Source organism: Malaya genurostris, chromosome 1 (genome assembly GCF_030247185.1).
Source record: "Malaya genurostris strain Urasoe2022 chromosome 1, Malgen_1.1, whole genome shotgun sequence".
Classification (NCBI taxonomy): domain Eukaryota; kingdom Metazoa; phylum Arthropoda; class Insecta; order Diptera; family Culicidae; genus Malaya; species Malaya genurostris.
The window spans coordinates 155,137,215-155,159,572 of NC_080570.1; the positions used below are offsets into that span (position 1 = coordinate 155,137,215).

General features: G+C 38.6%; 4 protein-coding genes and 1 long non-coding RNA gene across 7 annotated transcripts; 3 read left to right on the top strand and 2 right to left on the bottom strand.

Annotated features, from left to right (window-relative positions):
- Positions 1–55: 55 nt before the first annotated feature.
- On the top strand, positions 56–2,781 carry LOC131426285 (uncharacterized). Its single transcript, XM_058588905.1, has 5 exons — positions 56–582; positions 646–839; positions 911–1,426; positions 1,490–1,724; positions 1,799–2,781. The coding sequence occupies exons 1-5, from the start codon at positions 406–408 to the stop codon at positions 2,093–2,095; spliced, it is 1,419 nt and encodes a 472-aa protein (XP_058444888.1). The 5' UTR covers positions 56–405; the 3' UTR covers positions 2,096–2,781.
- A 3,565-nt stretch (positions 2,782–6,346) lies between these two features.
- Positions 6,347–8,807, top strand: LOC131426286 (zinc finger protein 845-like). 2 transcript variants are annotated; one of them, XM_058588906.1, is made up of 2 exons: positions 6,347–6,457; positions 6,533–8,807. In XM_058588906.1, the coding sequence occupies exon 2, from the start codon at positions 6,543–6,545 to the stop codon at positions 8,670–8,672; it is 2,130 nt and encodes a 709-aa protein (XP_058444889.1). In that variant the 5' UTR covers positions 6,347–6,457; positions 6,533–6,542; the 3' UTR covers positions 8,673–8,807. The 2 variants fall into 2 exon arrangements, with proteins under 2 accessions (XP_058444889.1, XP_058444890.1); XM_058588907.1 differs by having other exon boundaries at positions 6,351–6,457; positions 6,539–8,807.
- A 3,384-nt stretch (positions 8,808–12,191) lies between these two features.
- Positions 12,192–16,610, bottom strand: LOC131426287 (probable nuclear transport factor 2). 2 transcript variants are annotated; one of them, XR_009229066.1, is made up of 5 exons: positions 16,231–16,609; positions 15,731–15,802; positions 15,574–15,672; positions 14,611–15,397; positions 12,192–12,535 (listed from the first exon to the last, which is right to left on the bottom strand). XR_009229066.1 is itself a non-coding variant. In XM_058588908.1 (4 exons), the coding sequence occupies exons 1-4, from the start codon at positions 16,336–16,338 to the stop codon at positions 12,422–12,424; spliced, it is 393 nt and encodes a 130-aa protein (XP_058444891.1). In that variant the 5' UTR covers positions 16,339–16,610; the 3' UTR covers positions 12,192–12,421. The 2 variants fall into 2 exon arrangements, 1 of the variants encoding a protein (XP_058444891.1); XM_058588908.1 differs by lacking the exon at positions 14,611–15,397 and having other exon boundaries at positions 16,231–16,610.
- LOC131426289 (uncharacterized) lies at positions 14,426–15,231 on the top strand. The gene is made up of 2 exons (XR_009229067.1): positions 14,426–14,669; positions 14,823–15,231. It is a non-coding gene; the product is annotated as an uncharacterized LOC131426289 (long non-coding RNA).
- Positions 16,611–18,882: 2,272 nt separating the features above from the next.
- On the bottom strand, positions 18,883–21,208 carry LOC131426290 (T-complex protein 1 subunit beta). The gene is made up of 3 exons (XM_058588909.1): positions 21,080–21,208; positions 19,933–20,730; positions 18,883–19,873 (listed from the first exon to the last, which is right to left on the bottom strand). The coding sequence occupies exons 1-3, from the start codon at positions 21,080–21,082 to the stop codon at positions 19,070–19,072; spliced, it is 1,605 nt and encodes a 534-aa protein (XP_058444892.1). The 5' UTR covers positions 21,083–21,208; the 3' UTR covers positions 18,883–19,069.
- Between the last annotated feature and the right edge of the window lie 1,150 nt (positions 21,209–22,358).

A 22,358-nucleotide genomic window follows, 5' to 3' on the forward strand; every position in this document is an offset into this window, starting at 1 on the left:
GACTCGATTGAACTTTACCACCAGGGTTTCGATCTCGCGCACGCACATGTCAAACATTGCCAAAAAATCAGACTAGAATTTTTGCACCCATGTTATTACCCAGCCAGCTGCAAGAAAATTTGTACATTTTTGTGTGAAAAAGAATTGAGTTCGGTATCCAAATATCGCATTGTATTACGCAAAGTATTAAACATATTGTGTGCCCATAATAATCGACCAGATATATCCCGGTTTTCCGGCGGATCTAAGTGTTTTCGTAAGGTCGGATCGCGAATAATATCGTATGACGCTGACGATAGCTGACTAGGGAAGCTTAGCAATCATCTGCAATGTTCCATCGAATAAAGAGGCTGTAGAATTTGGCAATATTAAACTGAAACAGAATTTTGCGTGCTTCGTCAAACAATGAGTAGATCTACGGCGGTCCGAGCTCAGGAGCGCAGGCAGGCCATCTACTACGTGTTTGTTTACGTATTCTGCCTTCAGATTATCACGACGAATACGCGTACCTCCACGCTGTGGAAACTAAACTCGGAACAGGGAAAGATTGTGAGCGTTCCCGTTTCCGGTGGTGCTGGAAGAGTAAGTTGAAACGTATGTAATTAGTTTTTTTTTTGCGAAATATTGACGATGTTTGTTCCGTAGGATGATTCCTTCGGAGGCTATCCCGTGGAAGAATTGACGGGTGAGCGAGGCCAGTTACTTCATCCGGATGAATCCGACGAAGAGGAAGAGTCAACGTTCGCTATAATAACGGCGACTGCAGCCAACTATCGACATAACACTTGGAATAGGGGCGAAGGCACAACGGAAGAATTATTGCGGCGGCTCGAGGAGAAGTACGTAGCAAAATTGTAACCGACCTACCTGATGTCCTACAATTCACCTTTTTTTTGTAAACATTTCACAGTCCAATGGTTAGTCCTCTAACTTCCTACAGTAAATCGGCAAAAAACGCAAGCACTGCTAGTGAAACAGGGTTCCGCAGTAGCTCCTCCCGGGATCTGCACAAGGAAGATACAAAAGCCTCCGACCAGCTGGACTTGCTAACCTGTGGTAAACCGGTAAATTTTACCCACTACGATGATCTGGTGGGTGTAGCACAGCGCTACGAGCACAACCCAGCGCCAGAACCAGAAGTTGCCTATTTGTTTCTTAAACGAAAAGCGGGACAATCGCTAGAGCATTTCAACATTGACGCGTTGGAAAGACGGCTACGTCGGGCCATGAAGGAACAACCGCACACCATTTATCTGTGGAATCAAATCGGTAATTTTTGGCGCATCAAGGGAAACGCCGGTCATGCAATCGAGTGTTTTCGCCGAGCATTGTCCATTTCTCCCACTAATGCAGACACACTGCTGAATCTAGCCCGGGTGCTGTTTAATTTGCAATATCTGGACGATGCCATTAGTCTTACCAAACGGTTGGTTGTACACTGATTGATTCGATCCGAAACGGAGATACAGTTTTGTTTGTTCGTTTTCAGATCTCTGGAGGTACACCCACCGGAACGCAGTGCGTGGCGACAGTACTTTACTCTGGGTGAAATCTTCAAGGCATACGGACAGCTATCTGATTCGATACTGCATCTGAAGCAGGCGCTGGCGCTTCATCCACATTACGAACCGATCCGACGGCTGATTGCCGAGGCTGAAAAGATTGAGTTTGCATCCAATACAACACGGATGCAGTTCTACACGGGGCTAATCATTGTGGTGTTGGTAAGTGACACGTTTTTCCATGTTGGATCACGAATAGGGATAACAAAATATGTTTTTTTCTCTCTCTCGTCTAGTCATTGGTTGTCCTTCTGATGGTGACCGTCATGCTCAAAACCAGAGGCTCTAGTCACGGCCATTGCAACAGCTCGGCTCTCAATATTGCTGGTTCGGGTGCGGGTGATGGTGCTTTCGGAGACGATGCCGCTAACGATAACAACAATAACAGCACTGGTCGTCTGATGGGACCACTTATCAATGGATTTTCGCTGGCTGGTTTTCGACCGGCCAAGCATTTTAACCGAGCTCAGGCGATGCGTTCGCTCCGGAGTGTCGCTTTTCGTTCGTTCCGCCCGTTCAGGTATCGAAAGTAAGTTATCTAATAGGTACACAACACACAAACACACATTATATCCTAGTGAGGCTGACAAGCCCTTGACTATTTATTAGATCATACACACGCAGGCAGATGATACAAGTTAGAATTTGAAAACATTCAAAGTAGCAGCAGCAGCTTCAAATCCCACACCTATTTATTATCATTTACCATATAGGCTGATAAAAGCGAACATCAATAACTATCGTCATTACGCGCTAGATAGTAACGCGAACGTAGCGCTAAGTATAAGCTTAGATGTGAAAAATACGTTCGATTTTGCAACAAAAAATACTCTTTTGTTCAATTTGATTTAAAGATACTGCACAAGTACTTCGTTCCCGGTTGATACTGGCGACTCGGTGAGATTAAGGATTCTCATCCTAGCTTTTCAGCAGTGAGTCTATTGCGGCTTCCCCGTGAGGAATGTCGATGAATTAGGTTAATATCCGTTAGATTCCTACCAGAGCTTGAACCACCCAACATGGTTATGTTCGATTTTCGAGTTCTGAAACGAAAACGGAACCATTTCTCTCGTGAATCGAATGTGATAGTTTTACTTTTATTTTTATTTTATTTTTTGAATTATTTTAAATGATTTGTTTTAAAAATCTTTCATTACTAGAATTAGTCATGCGCACCCCCATATGCTCAGTGAAAAGCGAAAATAAATGCTGAATTGAAGATTTGTGAAGACTATATTTTTTTGCATCCGAAAAGTACTAGCAGTTCCTACTCTCAATCGCTCAATCTCAATGGCGTTGATGTTTTTCTAGAGAGACACTCTACGAAATGGTTCTCTTAGCGACATGTTCTTTTGGTACATTCGAGTTTCCTTTGGGAAGTGCTTTCCCCCATACACTGATAGGCCAAGTTCGCTTTGTGATGTTCAGTGTTTAATTTTTCGGTTTTGAATTCTGAAACATTGTATTCACTGATCGATCTGTATAAGTTATCCAACTCACAACCAAATGTCAATGAATTACCTGATTTCAGTAAATTCCAAAAAAAACATTACCGAAATTTGAAATGTCATTATCACACCAAATTTTTCTTTCGATATTCAGTACATACTAAGATTCCATTCCGTTGTTCGGTATTTTCTTTGACGAAAACTTTCGGTAATCAATAGAAATTACCTACATGAGCGTCATTTTACAAAAATTATGCAAATTTTTACCGGACGATCAGTTTTACGCAAGTTTTCATAAACGAACTCTGTAAATAGATATACAATTCATACGGTAAATCTGAATAGTCGCGGAGTACGGTAAAACCCTACCGTCCGTATGGTAAAATAATCTTATGGTAGCGCTTCCCGTGGTCAGGTCGAAGCGAGACAACTCACTGTTTCCTCTTGCTTTGTCGCCGAAATTTCACCCTAAATTGCAAATTTCTTCAATACTAAGCCGATTCACGAAAAATCAAAAACATACGATTGTAGGTAAATGATTTTACTATGCATTTGGCGAAAAATATTAGTTAGAAAGCTTTTTTTTCGCGAGATTTCGTGCGAGTTTTGTTAAACATTTTGTTTTCTTTTTTCCTTTTCTCGCTATAAACAACTCGCATATGTAGGGATGTGCTACGTTTTCAACAAAGCGTCAAAGCTAGTAGCGATGAAAATCATTACTGATTTCTGGTTCACCTGAAACATGAATAGACATTATTTTACAAAGTAGTAACACTTACTTACATTTTCTACTCATCTATATTCAACGTTTACGCAGAGAGAACAAACAACGAAAACAAAAGAAATGTTGTTGGCGTCTACCGCATGCGACATTTTGCACACCCCAATGCATGCGTGGACATTGTGTGCGTGCGAAAAAATAAGGAAAAACTCATTAGCAGCCCTTACACGTGACAATATTATTGTCAATCCAAAGTATTGTCAATACCGTCAATCCAATTGACTTGGTAGTTTGAGTCCGCATTTTTCGAGAAAATCAAGTGTTTGGAGCTTCAAATATTGCAAATGAACAAGGAAATATTGCACTCAAGCAAATTGAGTAGTAAAAATCATAAGGCAAATCTTATGATGCATCAAAAATCACCAAAATCATAATTTCATAAGATTAATATGAACAATATACCTCTGCAACATACATCTCATCTATCACTATAATAGTTTTCATACGAACAACATATGAACTCCACAATATATGAGAGAAGTTATGTTTGTTATAGAAATTTCGCACAATATTCCTAAAAAGTTCGTATGAATTTCATAAGGCGTTTTATTGGAATTCCAATTTTCGTGATTTCATAAGGCGGCCTTATGATTCGCTTACGATATTCTTGTGGCTAAAAACCATACGAAATCATTATGAAATTCCATATATTTTTTGCCTGAGTGTGAGACATGAGTTCATTGCACATATTTGACAATTTCCTCTCTGGAGAGAAAGTATTGTCGGATTGATGAGCAGTTTTGATTTTTTGACAATATTTTCGTCAATCCGATGAAGTTTCCACTACACGATCAAAAGTATTGTCAATACTCCTTGTATTGACAATAATATTGTCTCGTGTAAGGGCTGCTATTTATTTTTATAACTCGCACGAAATCTTTTGATAAAAACGTTTATCAGGCACAATTTATATACGAATCGATAGAAAAATTATTTATCTTGAATCGTATGTTCTTGGAATTTCCGTTTTCTTCCCCGTTTTCTCACAATTTTGGGTAAAGTGCATGAAACCCTGGGATAGGCAGCGAACTCCCGTGACCACGGCGAAGCGCTACCTTATAGTAACCGAACTTCTGTAAATACTGATTGTCGTGAAAACTAACTGCAAACAGTTAATAAAGTGTTCAGTAAGTGTCTTTTTATTAACCAAACGAAAAAAATCTTGAAGAATCCATCGAATGGATTGAGGTACAGGTGCTAAAGTTTTCGAAACATTAGAACCACAGACTAACAGACAGGACACTCAAATTAGATTCTTCAATCATTTTAACTGTCATTTCGAATATTCCTTTATTTGGGACAGTACTCACATGTGTCATGATGGCGCCACGTTACCCTATCAAAAATATCCTGTCTGTCATCTAGACTGTGTTTATTTTTTTCATTTACCAACAGAGTTGCCATTTATACAGAATTACCTGTAATGTATTGATATGTATTTGCATTTGTATGCGAATTTCATGCAGGATACAGATTTAATACATATTGCCAAAACTATATACAAAATTGTGCCTACCTCTCATCCTTCAACGCAATACAAAATCGAACCCGTTTAGTGGCAATATTTACTTGCTTCTGATCTGCCGCCACTTAATTTCGGGTGAAAATTACCAACACAATAAAAAATAGTCTAGATGAACAATGTTGAGAAAAATAAATGGTTACCTTCCAACATCGCTAAAAAGTTTAATATATTATTAACGTAATATAATAATTTACTGTGACGATTCATTTCCAAATATTATGATGAAATCAGGCATCCCTGCAAGCAGCTGATCGGTGTTGACAAACGAGGGGGAACCAACTAGTAAATTAACTTTTACATAACACAAGGGGTGTACCGATAGTAAATAGTTCGCGCAGTACAATATAGGTGGAACTAGTGCATCACGAAAAATTATTTTTATAAGAATTTACTCATACTGTCATGTCTGTTAGTCTGTGATTAGAACCACTGAAAGCTTTTTGTTTACTTATAGACATAAAATAATTTTGTATCATTTGTCCACTTGCGGCCTACACAATTCTAGTGGATACGACGGATTGAGCAGTGTTTTGGAAGGTGGAATAAAACCATAGCCACAACAGGTTGGAATTAAATTAAAAATTCGATTTTCTTCATGCATTTTTGTGAACATGTGTTGTTTTTTGAAATCCGAAAATAAAAGAATTTTAACCAAAGGAAAACAAACAAACAACCAATTACCGAACAATCAGTTAGATCCATTTGGTTTACATTTTACGGTAGTTGTTTGACAGTTCAGCAATTAACGAACGATCGGTAATCAATTTGATTACCGAACTGATTACAGAACGTTCAGCTGTTGAAAATTCGGTAAAAAATTACCAAATTCTGCGAAATTTTCTAAGTGTGTATTTTCATTGGGGGTCTGAACAAATTATCCAATAGACAGTCATCTGTCAATGAATTACTGGATTTCGATAAATTCAATAAAAAATTAGAATTTATTGAGTGTCAGAAACTAACGGAAAATATTTTTTTCAGTGTCGCAAAATAACTGTCGAACTGTCAAAAATAACCAAATACATGCTCGACTGTCAAATTTTAACTAAAAGTTAAAATAATTCGTGAGACGCTGCCCAGCCTTAGAGAGAAAAGCGAATGTTTCTCGTGTATATTGAATAAAAATTTTAATCACAAGAAGGTGAGTTAATTGTTATCATGGTCTGTCATAGTTGCTGATCTTGATTGTAGTAGTTTAAGTATTAACCATTTTTAGTTTTAGTAAAATGGATTTTTTCCTTCAACGAGATGGGATATTAAAAGAGGAAGAGCCCGAAAACAGCCCGGCAGCCCTTTCCCCATCGTCCGCTCCAACAACCGATATTCCAATAAAGCTCGAATATCAGATTTGTGATGAAGAGTTCACACAGAAAAGTGATCTTCATAAAGACGGTATAGTACCTAAAGGTGAACAGGTTTATAGTTGCGAAATTTGCGGGGGACAATTTTCAATGAAGAAAGCCCTGAACAAGCACATGATCGTTCATACTGATAACCAGCAATTTATGTGTAATGTGTGTGGCAAAGAATTCCAGTGTTATCAGCGGTTAAAGGACCACACAAATATTCACACTGGCGAGCGTCCGTACAATTGCACTGCATGCGAAAAAAACTTCTGGTCTAAACAGATGCTTACTCGACACATGCACATTCACACGAGCCAGGGTTCGTACAAATGCATTGTATGCGGGAAAGAATTTCCTATTAAGGGTTATCTAACTAATCACATGTATATTCACCAAAGTGAGTACAAATATAAATGCGAAGTGTGTGGCAAAGGCTTTAATGTGGGTTCTACCCTCGCGAGACACAAACGCATTCATTCAAACGAGAAGTTCAAATGCACCATATGCGAGAAAGATTTTTCCACTAAGTATAATCTTATCACACACATGAAAATTCATGCGAATGATTACGAGCATAAGTGCGATGTGTGTGGCAAAGGATTTATTTCCAAATCCCGTTTGAAAGTTCACAAAAATATTCACACAGGTGAACGGCCTTACAAATGCACTGTATGCGGAAAGGACTTTAATAGCAAAACAAAACTTTTAGGACACATTCGACTTCACACAAGCGAGCGACCGTTTAAATGCACTGTATGTGGAAAAGAATTTGCCATTAAGCGTTACTTAACTCAACACATGTCTATTCACCAAAGTGTGTACAAATATAAGTGCGAAGATTGTGGCAAATACTTTCATAATGGTACTAGTTTCGAGAGCCACCAACGCATTCATTCGAACGAGAATTTCAAATGCACCATATGCGAGAAAGATTACTCTAATAAGTGTTATTTTAGCATACACATGAAAATGCATGTAAATAATTACGTGCATAAGTTGCATAAGTGCGATGTGTGCGACAGAGGATTTATCTCCAAATCACTTTTGAAAGACCACGAAAATAGTCACACAGGTGAACGGCCTTACAAATGCACTGTATGCGGAAAGGACTTTCATAGTAAAAAAGCACTTTCGGATCACATGCGACGTCACACAAGCGAGCGACCGTTCAAATGCACCGTATGTGGAAAAGATTTCGTAATTATGGGTTACCTATCCAGACACATGCGCACTCACACGGATGATTATAATCATAAGTGTGACGTTTGTGGCAAAGGATTTGTAACCAGAGCCCTCTTGGAAGATCATGAACGCCTTCATACAGGAGAGCGACCGTTCAAATGCACTGTATGTGGAAAAGAATATGCCAATAAGGGTTACTTAACTAAACACATGTCTAATCACCAAAGTGTGCAAAGTGTGTTTGAATATAAGTGCGAAGAATGTGGCAAAAACTTTCGTAATGCTGCTAGCTTCGCGGAACACAAACGCATTCATAGGAACGGGAAGGTTAAATGCACCATTTGCGATAAAGATTATAACACTAACTATGAACTTAGAAGACACATGAATTTCCATACAGAAGGTTACGAGCATAAGTGTGATGTTTGTGGCAAAGGATTCATGACCAGATTACGCTTGAAAGAACATGAAAACAGTCATACAGGAGAGCGACCGTACAAATGCACTGTATGTGGAAAAGACTTTCATCGTAAAGTAAATCTTTCTGTACACCTACAGATTCACACAAGCGAGCGACCGTTCATATGCACCGTATGTGGAAAAGATTTCGCGGTTAAGTATTACCTATATAGACACATGTTTATTCACAAAAGTGAGTACACATACAAGTGTGAAGTGTGTGGTAAAGGCATGAATGATAGAACAAGCTTCGTGAGACACAAACGCATTCATACGAACGAGAAGTTTAAATGCACCGTATGTGGAAAAGATTTTACAACTACGTATTATCTAAAAAAGCACACGCTTAGTCACACTGCACCATCGTGATGTATGTGGCCAAGGATTTAGAACCAGCTTACTTTTGAAAGACCACGACCACAATGTCGTATCATTTATCGCAGAAGTATAATAGTAATAAATTAATTTTGTGAACATTTTCCATTTGAATGGGATGTCTTTTTATTTATCTACATAATTTGAAGAATAAATTAAACATGAAAATAATAGTTTCATATGTTTTAAGTTTTGTGCAATTATGTCAATGCCGTCGGCGAAGTAAAGAAGCTGAACGAACTTTCTGAAGATCGTGTCTATCCCAGCTTTTCTCATCATACCTCCTAACGCAACGCTGAACAGCATGCATGTACTATAGACCACCACCTTGTCGTAACCCTCTTCGAGATTGAAAAGTACCCCAGAGTTTCCCTGGTATCATGTTGGCACAGACTAACAGACAGGATGCAAACTAGGTTCTTTAATCGATCATTTCGAACATATTGTGGTTTTCAGCGGGGCATAAAACGCGACGGAATCACCGCATAATAGCGAAATAATAAGTGTCAAAATCACAGCAGCCAGGTGGCAGAATTGCATGTAAATTTGCCGAGGTTTTTGAAGCTGACTACTTCGGTGAGAATCACATCTATCGAATTCAGACGCGTACCCAGAAAAAAAAGTTCGGGAGTGGTTTCATAATATAGGGGAGACCGGGACACTTTTTAGAAATACACAAATCAGTACATTACAGATAATTCTGTATGAATGGCAACTCTGTTGGTACATGAAAAATATAAACACAGACTAGATGATTTTAATAGGGTAACGTGGCGCCATCATGACATAAGCGAGTACTGTCCCAACTAAAGGAATATTCGAAATGACCATTGAAATGATTTAAAAAACAATTTGAGTGTCCTGTCTGTTAGTCTGTGACTTAGTATTACCGCGCAATTCGACCGTCCCACGACAAAAGGGCCTAACTGCAAATGACAGTTTCTCTTTGTTTACTTTTTCTTTCACGTTTTACCGAACTGATTTTATATTTGACGCTTTACTCTTCGCAAAACTTTCAAGGTAAAACTACAAGCTTTCGATTTATATTGTAAACTTTAGAGAATTTGCAATAATGGCTCCGTAATAATCAAAAGAGAAAGTAAACAAAGAGAGGCTCTCATTTGCAGTTAGGCCCTTTTGTCGTAGGACGGTCGAATTGCCATATAATTTACACTGATAAAAATCGATTTTTAATATCGATTGAAAGCTTGTGGTTTTGATTTGAAACTTATGCGAATAGTTGAGTGTCAAATATATAATCAACCTGGTAATTTGCAGTTAGGGACATCAATACGATGGCTCATCAAACTGACCGGTTATGAGACAGAATCTTTGTCAAAACGTTGAACACTTTAGTCTTATGTTGAAAGCATTCGATATCAACATGTCCACACTTAAGATTGAAATGTGATGACATTCGCACATGTCATATGACGACACACTTTAAATGCACTAATCTTTTGAAAAAGAAAAAGAGCGTGCTGGATTTCTTAGTCCACTCAGAAATATAAAATTTATGAAGGAAAACACTTTCTATAAAAAATGTTGATTTTCTGCAGTGAGTAATTTCAATAAGTTCGACAATCGTATCTTTTATCGTTCCATTTGAAATTTGATCGAAAGAAAAATTTGCGTAATAGCAGCACGACTGATTATGAACTTTTTCCGAACAAGTTTCACAATCGATTCTTCATATGCTCGTATTAGGTTTTGCAAAGGTTTGTTTATGTGTTCATTCTGTTGCCTGTTAAAAACGTGTTCCACAGTGCAAAGAAGTAAAAAGATTGCCCTGTATGCAGGGGCGGCCAGTAAAAATATTGGGTGAGGGGGAGGGGAAAACGGAGAAGTTTTATAAAAAGCAACTAAGTAAAAATCACAAACATTTTTCCTGCTATTCCAGTAATTACCAATATTCGAAAGTGGTCAAGTATAGCAAAATTCACATTGTAGTAAATTAGTTTAAGAAAAAAGTGTTATATCATAAAATATTTCTAGCATATTCCAGTTGCAAAAATATTGGAGGGGGGCATGGCCACTCCAATAAATCTTGGGAGTCCGCATCGAATCTCGTACATAGAAGTAGCGGAGAGAAATGTCAAATTCGTACGCGCCAAAACAGCAGCACTGCGCACTAATACAATTGACATGGTATGTTGAATGTAATGCCGTGCGATGGCGTTTCTGAACTAAAGATTGAGATCGCTTCAAGCTGACAGGGTCTTGGTTATGTCATGTTCGTGTAAAACCTAATAGCTGTAATATGATGTTCATTCAGGGCTGGATTTCTTGTTTTTTTATTCATGCAAAACCTAATTACACTCATACTTAAAACCGCTTCTCAAGCTCGGCATAAAGCAGCCCTTACACGTGACAATATTATTGTCAATCCAAAGTATTGTCAATACCGTCAATCCAATTGACTTGGTAACTGGAGTCCGCATTTTTCGAGAAAATCAAGCGTTTGGAGCTTCAAATATTGCAAATGAATATTAAAATATAGAGATAAGAGATTATTGCACATATTTAACAGTTTCTCTCTGGAGAGAAAGTATTGTTGGATTGATGAGCAGTTTTGATTTTTTTGACAATATTTTCGTCAATCCAATGAAGTTTCCATTACACGATCAAAAGTATTGTCAATACTCCTTGTATTGACAATAATATTGTCTCGTGTAAGGGCAGCTTAATGAATTGCCGAATTAGATCGGCATCACAACATTTTACTGATCATTCAGTAATCCACATACTCTTTTCCGAAAATCGTTAGAGTAATATGCTGACATCTCGGTAAAGCGCGTTCTTTTGCCGGAGTATCCCAAGCAACCAGAAGTTCCACAATTACTTAAAAAGTCCACTTTCTTGCTGCTTAAAAGTACACGCGGAACTTTTGAGAACTTGAAAGTACAGATCAAGTTCCGCGTGAACTTTCTCGCTGCATAGAAGCTGAACAATGTATTCTAGAAGCAGCTTAGAACTTTCAAGTGTGGATAATTACTTAAAAATGGACTGCTTAGAATGCTATTGATTAACTTTGAGAGCTGCTTAGTATGACATAGTTCTTTGTATTACTAAGATTGAGATTTTTGTAGAACCCGAAAATTTTAGGCCAAATTGTAGGATTTTGAAGCATTTATTGGTATGAGAGAGAACCTCGATTTTTTTTACTTTTGTAAGATTCGTCCTTACAGTAATTTATCGTGAATAAATTAGTTATTTTTCGGATTGTATTGGATTCTGGGAAAATCTATTGAATTTCTACAACATATTCGAATATTGTTCCTGTTGGAACTTGACGGGAACTAGAGGTTTTCACCCCAATTCTGTATTTTGTTCGCATGTAAAATTTTTCTTTCTACATATCGATCGAGTGATTGTTTGGTAGGAAAAACCAAACCGAAATCGATCAAACTACAGAATGAAAATTGTACCATCGATCGAAATATATATCAACTCAATCGAAACACAGAATCACAGTGCTTTAATGGGTTTGGTGGAATTAAATGAAACTAAAAATTCTAGTTTTATACCAATAAGCAAAAAATGTTTTTATTCAGTGTTAGTTTCTAAATTAAGCAAGTTTTTCTCTTTATCGAATCGGTAATTAATTACAATATTATTTTATCTCGGAATGCTATCCCAATTATGACGGGAGAAAGGTAGAACAGTTGTAACGTGTTGGTTGATGTTGAAGCATTTCGTCCTGTTGTTCCTGCTGGCTACGATACATTTGGCCTGGGCAAGATTCACACACTATTGTGGATGCTTAGACGGAATACATCGTGTGCACAGAAGTAGGAATTATCCAACGGCTTCAGGATGAACGTTTGCGAGTAGGCATGTGGAGGATCATCGTCGCACTACGGAAAATCGATGGTATTGTTGTGTTAACAAATAGGAAATATATATATATATATTCAATAGTGTTACAATTTGTAAAGGCACACGAGAGAAACAAACAATGGAAATTATTTCGTTGAGTTTTTATTAGCACTAATTATTATTCGATTGAGGGGCAAATCACTCTGAACTTTGGATTAGTTTAGACAAATAAATTAATAAACTAATCCGAAAAAATTGACTCAATCTCTCACAATCTCCCCTAAGTTTTCTTGAGCTCGGTAATTTAACACAATCCCTCCTAGACTTTCCTAATCCCGCTAAAACTTATTTGAGTTCAGACAAAGTTTAGAGAGCGTTTAGAGGAGAGTGTTTTCCCGTAGACCGAACCTATTCAAAATCGCCTTCAAAATAGCTACAATAATCAAAATTAAATGAGAATAAGATATTTAAGTTAAAGTCGAAACTAACCCAGTTTCAACCCCAAATTTTGTTAAATCCATGCTGCGGAACAACGAAGCTCAGGCAATGGCCGATTACCAAGCGAGCTGCGCAAACATAAAGGAGAGGCAATGGATAAAAATATTTAAATTTTTTACCTGACATCTCGGTAAGTGACCAGTAGAGAAATTCAGAGGCGCGTACTTTGGACTTAGAAATTATCAGCCCGGTGACAAAAACAACGCGCTCTAGTAAATCAAGGACATCATATCAACAAGAGATCCAGCTCTTACATTTCCCGAACAAATCATTGGCAACAACCTCTTTTGCGAGCATGGCGCCCTCAGGCGAGTCTGCATATATAGAAGTAGTGGAGAGAAATGTCAAATTCGTGCGCGCCAAAATAGCAGCACTGCGCACCCATACACTTGACATGACATGTTGAACGTGATGCCGTGTGATGGCGTTGCTGAACTGAAAATTGATTTCCCTTCAAGCTGACAGGGTCTGAGTAAATGCTATCGTAGCCGACATGTCGGGTGTTCGGTGGGCGATCAGTTCGCTCAAAATAAGGCAAACAAGTTAGTTCTGTATTCTTTATCGTAGTAACGATATTCTAATCGATAATTTGTGGAAAAGTATGGTGAAAGGTACTGAATGAATATTTAGTTTGTAATATGAATGTTTTTACTGGCCAAGCTTTTTCACTGTTTTAATCTTTGCAGTCATGGCTTCTTAGTAGGGTGCTGGGACAATCTTCTACCGTAGGAAATTTACCAACTACAAAACGCTCATGAAACAGGTTATTCCGCAAACCAACTATGGCGGAGCGCAAATGGAAGACGGAATGTGGAGACGGCGTATGAACCACGAATTGAAACAGCAATTTTGTCATTAGGATGCCGGTCGATAGTTCAGTGAAAATGGTTCTTGAATTTGATCTGGTTGGAACAAGAAAAAGAACGCAGTGGTTCGATCAAGGTAGGGCGACTTACAACAAGTAACCGTGGTAGTATCCGTGCCTTAAGTGGCTGGCGATGAGCAGCCATGTACCGAATTATATGCAGAAGTATGTTTGATACAGCTGTAGACCAGGCAAGGGAAATACGTTAGTGAAATGTTTAAACGTCGATGGGACAAACTGAATATGAATGTTTCTATCCAGCGAACGACGGGAAGAGTGTTAAGTCCGATCGAATTCCCAAGGCAACATGAACGATGAGTTTTCTCATCTCCATAGCAACTCAACGGCATTATGCGTCCACGGTTTCAAGGTTTACCGGTTCTGCATCTAGAGGATGCTTTTTCGCCAGTTTCAACACATTTTTTTCAGTTTCGGTCTCTCTATTAATAAATAAAATTACTACTAGAAGTAAGCGCTGTGTGTAAAAAAATATCAAACGTGACGTTCAACCATAAACAACAAAGTAGAAAGTCAGGATAATGTGCCACACAAAAAAAAACACAATTATATCTAACACCATAAACGAATAAAACGGAAGTAGGTGAAATAATATATACAACAGTAGGCCGAGCAACGAAAATGACAGAGCTGTACTGAAACACAAGGAAGCAAATGGAAAATTAGTACTCCACGGCGTCGTTTGTCTGCGATAATTTAGTAATGAAAGACACACGATCGAAAAAATTTTACCTTCGAATGGATTCCTTTCCTGCTCAAGACTGACATCCATACAAGAAGGTTGCCAGCAGGTAAGAGCCGTCATCTTTGTGTCGAACCTGAATTTGGAAACCACACCAATGTGCCATGCGGTGCCAATCTATAACTCACACAAAAACGTAAAATCATGTTCACCACAATGCAATGCGTTTGTAACAGTTTTCTTTTCTCATAATTTTATTTAGTTCCTGGTTGAAACAAACATAAACCGTAGAGGCATTACAATTAATTAAATGGTGAAGGTATAATGCTTTTTAAAACAAAATGAGGACTCAAAACAGAAGGGCGTTTTAGCCGGAAGAAAATATATATATCAACAGCTGTGATAGTATAGTCTGATGTCGCTTCCAACGCGCACTTTCCTGCAGATTCTCAATTACAATTATTTGTGAAACTCTTCCACTATTATTACTTTACACGCTTCGTAATGTGCATCTTGTCGTCGTCCCTCTACATTTGTTTTAAATATTCTATTGGCTTATTACTCGAATATCCACGTTGGGTGTCGCATCTTGATAGTCCGGATCCGTCGGAGGAAAAATTTGACTCGTCTTAAAAGTTACCGGTAGCATGCCAGCAGCGGATGTAATATTTGCGGATAACAACGGTTTCTAGCGGTAAAAGTGGTGACACGGTGGCAATCACGCTATGCCATATTATGCAATGCTAATCTGAAGACGTCGTGCTGAACAAAAAAGCTGCTCTCGATTGGTTTCAGTACGAACGTTTGCGTGTATGCGTGGGGCGGATCATCATCGGTCTGACCGGCGGCAGGTTGAAAAGGTTTGGTTTCGACGTGAACACAGATTAATTTCGATAACACAATGACACGACACAGTAGTAGAGGAAAAAAGAAAGACGAACATTAACCCAAAGAGTTACACCATCGACAATCGCTTTTGGCGATGTTCGTATCCAATTTACGGCAATACTTACTTGCAATCTACCGAGGACATTGATCAGGACACCACCGTCAAACATTGGCTGGGAATCGATCGCTGTTATTGCTCGATTTATCTTTTGGAAGGTTAAGCTCTAGGATGTTGGTAACCAAGTTAAAAGCTGTTTTCAGCTTAATACTAAATATACTCACTTGTAATTTTTCTTGTATTTTTGCAGCTCCTTGGATTTGTTGACCTTCGAACGTCATAAAAGAATGCTCAACCTACAAAAAAGAGTATGTTAGCACCACAAAACTAAAACCATTCCTGAAAATAACTATGAATCATCAGCGTGTGACGAATGAAGCTTTCGACTAATTCGCACATCTTCACGTAAATAACTAAGAAATTTTCTGCACCGTGGTGCTATTAGACGAACAGAACGAATAATCAGCAGTTGGACTACGGCAGGAAGAATTTTCTTATTCTACGAAGCAAGTGAATATCGATCAAGGTCATAAAAACAGAAACAATAATCCGCAATATCGCAGTACAAAAATCGACGAATTTTGATAAGTTCTCGTCAACAAGCATATCTAAATAAGGGTGATAAACTGAACGAGTTGACATTAGAATGTGAGGTTAAGTTTGGTAGCGCAGTTCGTTTGCGGATTCCTATCCAAATAAGCGTTTCTAATCTGAGGGTACTTACATTATAGAGAGCAACTAGGTTTGCCCGTGTGGCAGGATTGTCGAACATCCCGTAGTATTGAGTGACGAAACCGTTGCCGATCTGTTCGTACTGCGGGTTGAGTGCCATTCTGAACGCTTTATTTCCGTCTTCTTATTCTCAATAGACTCCTTGAGAAAATTTTTACCTGACTCACAGAGCGTCTGCTTTTTGTTATAACAGAGTTACTTGCTCAAAACATATATCAGGAATATTGTTCTTGCCGTCGATACCACTTCTTTGGGCATAAACTGTCTTAAAAGCGATATTTTGCTATTCGAACGAAATGGAGACTGAACCACCAAAATTTCTACAGATCTTTCCTGAACACTGAATATGTGTGCGAAGAATGTGCAAGAAGCAGCACACTTGTCAAAAATTTTAGCCGCCGCTTTGCTTCCCACAATTCGTATATTATAATGCAGCTGGGTATAAAGCACGGTGCCACAGCTTTGGTGGTCACATTTCGAGCATCTTTGAGTTGACATGTTATATTTTGAAAAATCTGCCTCTTGCTTAAAAATTTATCTGTGTCTAAATATGCACAAGAAAATTTTGACCGGGTGAGCAAAAAAAAAGGGCTCACTTTCTGTCGTCCAGGCCAAAACCGTGAGGATCTGGTTAGATTTGACAAAAACCTGATGAAATATGCAAAATCTGGAAACAGATCTGGTTTATTAGAGGGTCTGTCGAAGCAAGAAAAATCTGGCATTTGCAGATAAATCTTGAACATTGGCAACACTTTTTAAAAATCATTGTTTTCTTTGTGTTTCTTTTAGAAAATGTTTCAAGAAAGTTTCGTCAAATGTTCAAGCTTATCGGAACAAAATTCTGGAAATTATAGGCCTTTATCTTTTTTATCATATAATGCGAAGAAGCAAGAGCTCGGCGCACAGGCCCAAGAGTTCTTCGAACGTTTTATTATAACAAAATACATAGAAAAAAATTATTTTTTGAAAGTGTTAGACCCTACCCACCCCCTAGAAAAAATAGATTGTATTCATCGATGTTATAGACAATAAACTTTAAACGCGTTTTTCGCTAAAGCAATGCATTTTTATATGGAAGAATAAGGAACACCTGGAAAGTGGAACAATTTATGGAACTGTTAGTAACGTGTGGAAATTTGAACATTATTAGGAGGAATTAGGAACACCTGGAAAGTGAAACTATTTGGAACGCGTGGAAAATGGAACATTATTCGAAACTATTAGGAAGGCGTGGAAAATGGAACATTATTTGGAAGAATTGAGAGCATTTGAAAAGTGGAACATTATATGGAAAAGAAGACCTGGACAGTGGAACATTGTATAGAACAAATATGAACACCTGAAAAGTGGAGCACTAAGAAGTCGATTCACATTTTATTTATATACTAGAATTACCTGGAAAATGAAACATTATATGGAACTGTAACGCCTGGAAAATGAATTAGAATATAAAGCAACAAGGAACGCTTGGATAGTGAAACATCATATGGAAAGAAACAACTGAAAAGTGGAACATTATATGATGAAGTAAGAAACACCATGAAAGTGGAATATTATATGTAACAATTAGGAACACTTTTAAAGTGAAACATTATATGGAATAAGCAGGAACGCCCGGAAAGTGGAGCATTATGGGTTACAGACATGCGTTGCATTTTTGTATGTTATAGGTATTACGAAGCGTTACATACGTTACTTGTTAATATTTCATAAGTACTACGAAGTGTTACAACGATATGTTCTTGTATGTTAGAGGTGTTACAAAGCGTTTCATGTTACTTTTGTGTAAATTATAATATATAGCGTTACATGCGTTAATTTTTTGTGTTATAGTTTAGTTCCTGAATATACTTACAGGTTCAGAATTCAGTTCCAAATACAGAATCAAACATTCACTTTCAGATTTCAATTTTAAATGGAGAATGAATATACTGTTCATCCGGTACCCATACTTAACTAATGTCGTTTTCGGTTGAGAAAACTAAATCTGAACCGCGGTAGTTTCTTCAAACAAATATTTTCATGAAACTGAGTTGGGTTCGTACTTAGCAACGAGGCTGTGAACAAACTCGATATAAGAACCAGGATCGAAACTGACTAGAATTGCCACACGAAGCACCTCGTAGAATTTTCAATTTTCTAGATTTTCTCCAGTTTCCCGATGGATTTTACTTATTGGCCCTTATTACCGGTATCACTACACGGTGAAAACCATGTGAAGTGATTGTGACCCTTATTATCGGCATCACTTCACGGTGAAAATCGAGTGAAGTGAATTTAGGTCCTTAGTACGGAAGTCGCTTCAAAGGCAAAAGTAATTATTTGGATGAACTTGATGTCATTATGAACATCACGCCATCAACATTTCGTTGAAAAAAATGAGTTTTTTCCACTACAGTGATCACTTCACTATGAGTGATACTGGTAATAGGGAAAATCGAGTGAAGTGACATGTAAGTGAAGTGAATGTGAAAGTGGAAGTGAGAACGGTAATAAGTGCCATTATTCATATTAGAGATGGACAATCAGTGGTAAATGGACTAGTTGCAATGTAGACTGCTTCCAGTTATTCCAATTGGAAGTTTCAACACTTTTTACTTCCCTTAGGTAATTTCTTTCATTTCAAATATCAAAGTCTTACAAATTGGTGAGTATGTAGAACCTTTATTATTTGTTGATAACAAGGTTAGTATGCAGCTCATCGGCTCAGAGTAAATGTAGTTGTAAGTGTGTGATAAGTTAAAGCGAGCAAATTTTTCGGGAAAAGTAACTCATCAAGGATGTGCTAATTGATTACACGAAAAACGAGAAATAGTACACTAAAAACAAGCTTAGCAGTAGCCACGATCCGGCACACGCTTCCTTGGTGCACATTTGATAATGTTGTCCACACGCAGAATCATCTCGGCGGCTTCGGAAGCAGACATCAGCACCTGTCTCTTGACAGCGAACGATTCGGTGATTCCCAGTTCCTTCATGCAACCCACTTTACCTTCGTACATGTTCAGTCCCAATGTGGACTTTCCCTGCGAATGTCCTGCCCGAAGTTCCGAGATCAACTGGGCGGAATCATAACCGGCATTATCCGCAATCGTGATCGGAAGTTGCAACAGCGCTCGACCGAACGATTCAATAGCCATTGCTTCCTTGCCAGGAGTCTCAGCGGCTAGTTTGAAAACGGACGTTGCCATTAGCGTTTCCGAGCAACCTCCACCGTAAACGATGCGAGTCTCCTTAACGGTCGCTGTCAGCACACATAAGGCATCGTGCAGTGAACGTTCCGCTTCATCGATAATCTGCTGCGTGGCACCACGAATCACAATGGTGCAGGCTTCGCCCAGAGGGACACCGCTGAAACGCAGCAAAGTGTCCTCACCTATCATAACCTGCTCGATCAGATCACAACGACCCAGTTTAACATTGCCCGGGTTATCGAATGTAGATACAATTTCCCCACCGGTGACCAGCGCCAAACGCTCAATGCCATCAAAGTCGGCATGTTCTATGGCCATTACACCCGCATCGGCAAACAACTGCTCCGGATAATTGTAAATCAGCTGACGATTGATGAAAACGTTGCAGCTGTGATTGAGAATTTTGTTGACTTTGTCTTTCATCTTTTCCTTTTCTGCGACCTACGATCATAGAAAAAATACTTGTAATTGAAACTCGTTTGAAAAAAAAATCGCCTTACCTCAAGTTCCGCAATTTTTGCCATCGAATCCACTTTAATATTCGAACCAAACACCTTTATTTTATCCGTGTCCATCGGAGTGTTCGCAATAAGAATCTTTGCATTCTCTACACGCTTCGGCTGATGTACACCGGGTTTTTTGTCCAACAAGAAACCCTCGTCCAGGAAGGAATCCTCCAAGCAACCGCCGGTCTTTTTGATCAACTGAATGGCAGTCATTTCACCTGAACCTTTCAACCGGAGTACGGCATCGACCGCCAGTTTCGTAAAGTGTTCCTTGTGCTGCGATAAAATTTTCGAACTCAGTGTGGTCCTTGCAATGTTCATCAGATCTTCCCGGAACTTTTCGGCATCCGCAGAGTTATCCTGAGCAGACCCAATCAGAGTGTCCCTCGCAGCTTTGGTCGCAGCTCTCCATCCGGCAATAATCGTTTGTGGATGTAACTTTTTCTCGATCAGCTTCTCCGCCTCTCGAAGCAGTTCCGACGCAAGCACCGTGACCGACGTAGTTCCGTCGCCGACCTCATCGTCCTGAACGCGACTCATATCAACCAGAATCTTTGCAGCGGGATTATCAACACCGACGGCTTTCAGAATTGTAGCCCCGTCGTTGGTGACCTGAATCTGACCAGCGTTACGACCATGAGAGACTAAAATCTTGTCCATCCCCTTGGGTCCCAGTGTACTTTTGACCAGATCGCCGATGGCAATCGCTCCCACGAACGACGACAGCCGAGCGATTTCTCCCTTTTCCTCCTCTGCTTCGTTCTTTAAAATACGGACCGGATTGAGCGAAACCTGGAAAATAGAGAAAATTAGTCATCGATACGACATAACCTCACCGAGGGGGTAAACAATAATGGGGCTTTTCTTCATTGCCAGTTGTTTTCGATGTGTGTTACATTTCAAAATGAATAATTCGACAATTTTCGAATTGTTATACAGGATAACTAATAAAAAAATTGTGTGCGAAGAATTTGGAAGGATCCCGAACATTCTCACGTGTGTCTTCAACGCCGGATGACACCCGGTGCAGCAAATTGATTTTTTCATTCCGAAAATATCTTTAACACGAACCGGTTGGATTGTTTACGACAACAATCGAACAAATCTAGCAATTTGGAAATTTTCTGATCAATATACTTACCATTTTCAAGGATATTTATGCAAAACTTAAGCGCAACACAAACACTTCACTCAGAAAAGGAATGATTTTTTACGTTTTTCTAGCGATGACAGATTTATCACCAGACTGGGTTTTCTGTCATTTGTTCCAATACATCGAAAATCAAATGTTGAACAGGGTTGGTGCTATATTTTGTTAATTGAATTTGTTTCGTTAAAATTGTTAAGCTCTGGATACACCAGCGGATACAATTTTCGTTAACGCAGATAAATCCCGTTTGTTTAAAGCAATACAAGGAGCATTGACAATACTTTTGATCGTGTAATGGAAACTTCATTGGATTGACGAAAATATTGTCAAAAAATCAATAATAATGTTGTCTCGTGTAAGGGCCGCTGAAGATTCTACTCTACACTCAAGCAAAATGATCAACGAAAGTCATAATAACAATTTATGTTATCATGTTATAAATATTGTAAACTGTGTTCTGTATTTTTATTCCGAACTTGTTTTTTTTTATATATTCCATGAACCAATTGTTAAAAAATATATAATAATAGCGATTTTGACAATTAGTGGCTCACGTAACTAAAAGGGTAACTTTTTGCCCTGATCGAAAGAAAATTGATTTCTCTTCCCATATGACACAACATTGATGCATGACGATTCTCCGAAAAACCTCTCCAAAAAGAATTTATAACAGTAGGTTTTAATGCTGAAGTAAACACTGATAATATTAGAGTACAACAACGGGATATTATTCTCAACATTTGCTACTTAGCCATTGTAGACTGGCTGGTGCACCTTCTTGCGAACGTTCCTCATTAAATTCCGTACAGACTTCTTGGCGACAAGTTTTGACACTTTTTTTCAATCTTTTTCGAACTGTTGAATGGTTTCGGCTTACGAGACATGTTTCCTATGATGTGCCTTCGTTAATGCCCAAAATTCCTCAATTGGTCGAAGTTGTGGGCAATTTGGTGGATTCATGTCTTTTGGGACGAAAATGACATTTTTGGTAGTATTCCATTCTACCGTTGATTTAGAGTAGTGGCAAGAAGCACTTCACTTCGAATCATGGGTAGAAGTCGTTTTTGTAAACATTCCTTGATGTATATTTCGCTGTTCATTGAAGCAGTGGTGATGAAGGGTTTCGAAATTTTTCGACTTCAATCGATGTCTCGGACTGGTTTTACACTTGCCCTTCTCGCGTAGGTTTCGTCGTCCATGATTATGCAGTTCAAATTTCTAGCAAGAATCGTATTGTACAGCTTTCGAACCATCGGCCTGATCGATGCTT